Source organism: Lathyrus oleraceus, chromosome 4, assembly GCF_024323335.1.
Source record: "Lathyrus oleraceus cultivar Zhongwan6 chromosome 4, CAAS_Psat_ZW6_1.0, whole genome shotgun sequence".
Lineage (NCBI taxonomy): Eukaryota > Viridiplantae > Streptophyta > Magnoliopsida > Fabales > Fabaceae > Lathyrus > Lathyrus oleraceus.
In genome coordinates this window covers 117843281-117848439 of record NC_066582.1, presented here as the reverse complement: position 1 = coordinate 117848439, position 5159 = coordinate 117843281, and the positions used below count along the sequence as shown (strand labels likewise).

Genomic DNA, 5159 nt, shown 5'->3' with positions numbered 1-5159 from the left:
ATATCATATCGTATCGTTTTGTGGCATCTTAGGGGTCAAAATTATGCATATTTGTACTTAAGTCTCTCCCATCTCGTCGAGATGAAAATGTCAATCTTCATATCTTCGAATGGAAAAAACTTAAATAGGGGCATCTGTCATACCCTAATTTTTACCCCTAAGATCCCATATAATTTTCATCATTTGCATAACATGAAACATCTCATGTGTGTGTCTTTTATGCATTACTAACCTTATGAAAATACAAAAATATGTTTTGTCTTGTTTGATTCTTTCACAAGGTAGGTGTGTTGGTTTAAGGAGCTCAAGTGATTGACTGGTCAAGATTATGGGCATTCTTAAGTAATTCAAGCTTCTCATTCATTCAAAATAGTCAAGTTATTTCCATTCATCATAATCAAGTTCAAGATTGCATCCATTCAAGATCAACCAGTTCCAAATTCATTTGATGCCTAAATTAGGGTTTTGATCAAGATTGCTCTGATGTTGAATTTTTTACCAATACATGATATAATGGTTTGAAATATGACTCAAGGTCCTCAAGTGATTCATTATGATCTATTCATGTCATTCAATTGGCTAAAGAAGTTTGATTCATTGATCATTGAAGATTCAGAATTCATCTGATGAAAAGTCAATTGCTCAAGGTCAAAGTTTGACTTTTGAGATTTTTTGGTCAACCATGGGTTTCTCAAGTCAAAAATCATGAAAATATGGTTGATGAATTAATTTGATCAAGAAAATAAAGGAAATCAAGAAAAAGTTCAAGAATGTCAAATCTAGGGTTTTCAAAATTTCTCTAAGTTATGAAATTGCATGTTCATGAAGCCCATTTTACAAGTTTGTGACTTCTTCCTCAAGCCATAATTTTTTCATGATAAAAGGATATACTTATAGATGATGTTACATACTTAAACTTTGTAGAAATAATGAACCAAATATCTCATAAGGATTGGAATATTAAGTTATGAAGATGAGATCTCAAAGTTGTAAAACTGTTCAACACTTGGAAAATTTTCCAAGTGTTTAACAGTTAAGATTGTCAACAATGATGGCCAATTATCTCCATGATCCAAGATAAATCTATTAAAATGTCCAACATGAAAGTTTTATAGGATGGTAAAATCTTCCCAAAGAGCCCATTGGGATGAATTTCTCATACTTGAGCTAGGAGTTCCAAAGAAGGAAAGTTAACATGTTAGGTCAAATTGAAAGTCCATCTTCATGTCAAGTTTCATGTTCAAACCAAAGTCAAATCTCAAGATCTTGCTTTTTAGCCTATGATGCTTTTAAATCTCATCATAATGAGTGTTTTATAAAAACCATTGATGCATTACACAAAGGCTTGAACCATTATCCAAACAACATACCACTCATGGATCATTTAGCCATAAAGCTTCATTGCCATTTCCATAAAGATCACTTTTCTCAACCACTTTTGCTTGGAGCTTTGTAAATAGATATTGCTTTGATCTTACTCTATCTAAAAAACAAAAGAAAATTTATTTTTGTACTTTTCACCATTTTTTTAGATTTGATCCAAAGTCCATCAAACAATACCAATAACCACTACACCGAATCTGAATTCATTCACTATAAAGGAGGCCTCATTGCAATGATCAATCACGCAGAATACATCCATTGTTTCATCATCAACACACTCCTGGGGACTCAAGGAAGTTAGAGGGATCATTATTTCTCATCTGAAAGTGCTTTTGAAGGTGCAACCAACACACTCCGTTAGTTTTTAATTTTATATTAAAAAAATCCAAAAAAAAACTTTATTATTTATTTCTTTTTATTTTTCATTTAACTATGCTTTGATTCAATTTTCCCATGATTAATTTTCTCCCATTTGATCCATATGTGTTGAACACCTTGATTATACTTGGACTTAGACTTGATGATAACTTGTTTATTTGATTTGTGCTTGAAGTACATGGATGTTTATGATTGATGACTTGCTTTGAAACCCTAATGTATGAACCTTAGAGACATGGAACTTAATGACTTGAACCCTTGTATGATGTGAACTTTTGTCATAAAATGATGCTTTTATGTGCTTTGGACTTACTCCTAAACATTGTTTAGTCTTGATGCATGGCATAGTTGTTTAAGGTTTAACATGCTTGTATGCTTATATGATCCATGTGTTATGAATTATTCTCTATTCCATGCCTTTTTCTCTATTCTTTATTGATGGTCTTGATTGGTGTCTTAAGATATTTAAGCTTGATACATGGTAGTAATTTGTTCATATGCTTGCTTAGTGCATATTATTAATCCATGATATTTCTTGCATGATACTTGTTCTTATGTTTCAATACAAGGGAAAGGGATTATATTTTACTTATTGTCATGTGCATATTCATTGTGTGTGTTTGTAGCTTCCTTTACCCACCTTGTTTTCTTTATCCTCTTCTAAACCCTAGTCCAATCTTAGGATTTTTTAAACTTGAACTTCTTTCATAAACAAACCTTGACTTTAGGTCATTGAATTTTCAAACTTTCTTTCTTCATAAATGCTTCAAAACACTTTAAGCATATCAAACTCTTTCTATAAGACTAAAAACACAAATCTCATTCAAAACTTTTGCCACTTGGATTTTTCACTTTAAACTTTTTCTCAAAAGAGACTAGACATGAATCATCTTTATAATTAAGATATAAATATCCTACCCCATAATTATGATTGAAATTGATGTTGATTCTTTTCTATATGAAGGAGTTGGTGGCATACTTGTATATTCTATATCTAATTGGATCCCTTCCTTCATAATGATGCAAAGATCCATCTTCTCATATTTGTGGTGGTTTAGATGAGTATTATGCTTAAGATGACAACTTGTCTCTTCTTCTAAAATCAACTAAACAAACCCTTTTGTTATTTGTATCCCGAACTACGAGATTTTGATCCTTCATTGGTACGTAGGCACAAGACTTTATGTCTTTTCAAATCAAAAAAGCAATAAAACACATTTCTCTTGTCATCTCCCTAATCTTTAGCAAACAACAGTAACCAAACACAAATATCTCAAGAGGTTCCTATAGGATACTATAGATGATTAGGGTGATAGTACCTTCCCTTGTTATAACAAACCCCTAAACCTTCAATCTCTTTATTGAACTGTTTTGCATTCCATATTTATGGGTTATTTGATCTTTTCCCCTTCCCTTGTATAAATTAAAGTTCGGTGGTGACATTTTGTTTTGCGAGTCAAGTTAACCTAATAGCTTGGTCTCCGATTCTCACTGCGACACATGCTTATTGGTGTAGCGGTGTAGTTGACGTTTGAGTTTTCCGATGATCCTAAGTTGAAAAAAAAAAAGGGATCTCTTATGCTGGTACATGTTGGTGGGGCTTTAAGTCATGTTTCACAAGCAACTACATTAAAAAAAAGTGGATCCCTTATGCTGGTACATGTTGGTGGGTTATAAGTTTCTTGACAAGAAGGTTTGGAAAAAATTTGTCAAGTCTCGTAGTTTTGAGGAGATCCTGGTTAGTACTAATTGTATTTTCTGATAATTTTATGATTATGCTTTATAGATACAACCATTCAAGTTAATATTCTTACTATGTTTAAAATTGGTTAAAAGTGAAGCATGACAGTTGTACAAAGAAAAAAACAAATACACACATAGATTGTCTCGTGGGGGATACAGAAAACTTGAGAAAACAATGATTACTGAAAAAATACAACAACTACGAGATGAGGACTCCATGAGTCATAGTCACAACCCATCTCGACCATCATGATATGATAAGTTAAAAAGGGGTCGACAAAGACCAAATAGAGACTACACTTCATATGCATCAAGATTAGTTACTGGGGAAATTATAAGTTAGATTTGTTGTGCGTGTGTTATGTGTTATTTAAATTGCTTTGGTAATTAACAATGTATATATTACCATGTTGTGTAGGATTCTTTGGTTATGTCGGCCCGTGAAGGTTCCTTTGTTCCATAACTACGACAAGGTATATTAGTAGAAGCAATAAGACCAAAGGAGCATGACGGGTGTGTCCGTGGTGTTGGAGATGAGATTGACCTAAGAGTGTGGTTTGGTACATCTAGAAAAAGCTTCAATCAGGTGCAAAAAGAAACTATTGAAGATTTTGAGAGGAAGTTTGAGAGTCAAAAGAAATATTTTGAAGACGCGTTAGCAGCGGAGCGGGAAAGTCGCAGGAAAGACATAAAAGAGTTATTTGTGTTATGTGAGAATATTATGTTATCTGAAATATAGGATATATATTTTGTCTTGTGTTCATATATTTTTTACTCCTCCATGTGTTGATATCTGAAATATATGATATATATTGTGTTGATATCTTAAATATAGAGATTCAATGAAATTGTCCCACAATATACACATGAAGAGGATGATGATCAATTGCCTGAAAAAACTGTCGTACGTGGTGCAAGTATCCATTTTTCTTTAAAATCACTTCCTATAGAAGGAAACTTTAGCTTTGATGAACTTGACCTTAAAAATGAAGCTAGAGATTTCGACAACCGGTACCGATCTCATCCTATGACAGTGCTTCATCCAAAATCAGTTTCTGATATTGCAGTTACTGTAAAGCATGTATGGAGTTTAGGTCCTAGCTCGGAGTTAACGGTTGCGGCTAGAGGACATGGTCATTCGCTTCAAGGTCAAGCTCAAGCTCATGGAGGAATTGTGATTAATATGGAATCGCTTAAAGTTGAAGGGATTAAGGTGTATGATGGAGAGTTTCCTTATGTGGATGTTTCAGGAGGTGATTTGTGGATAAATGTTTTGAATGAGACATTGAAGTATGGTTTGGCACCAAGATCTTGGACAGATTATTTGCATTTGACAGTTGGTGGTACTTTGTCAAATTGATGTACTGCCAAAGTGTATTTGCAAAAGAGAATATCTAAACCTTGTATATTTCTAAGATACTCTATGTCTCAACATGACTATTTTTGTTGGGGATGGTTTCCTATTGAATTTGGGGACCATCACAAAACAATAAAAGAAGCAAGTCTGGTTGACTTGCCTTTAGCTCACCTGGTGGGTTATTGGTCTGAAGCCAGAACTATAAGCGACATTAGGACTGAAATAATTATTAAATTTTCATTAGTGAAATGGAAGAACAACAAAAACAGAATAAAAAGTTAACATTCTAGCTAGCATC

General features: G+C 33.2%; 1 protein-coding gene across 1 annotated transcript; it reads left to right on the top strand.

Moving 5' to 3' along the window:
• Positions 1–3421: 3421 nt before the first annotated feature.
• LOC127136288 (cytokinin dehydrogenase 1-like) lies at positions 3422–4864 on the top strand. The gene is made up of 4 exons (XM_051062868.1): positions 3422–3499; positions 3548–3561; positions 3923–3977; positions 4340–4864. The coding sequence occupies exons 1-4, from the start codon at positions 3422–3424 to the stop codon at positions 4862–4864; spliced, it is 672 nt and encodes a 223-aa protein (XP_050918825.1).
• Positions 4865–5159: the final 295 nt, after the last annotated feature.

Coding starts and splice junctions, on each gene's coding strand:
- LOC127136288 (XM_051062868.1), top strand. CDS start 3,422: ATGTTGGTGGGTTATAAGTTTCTTGACAAGAAGGTTTGGAAAAAATTT. Junction 3,978..4,339: donor TGTTCCATAACTACGACAAG/GTATATTAGTAG, acceptor TCTTAAATATAG/AGATTCAATGAAATTGTCCC.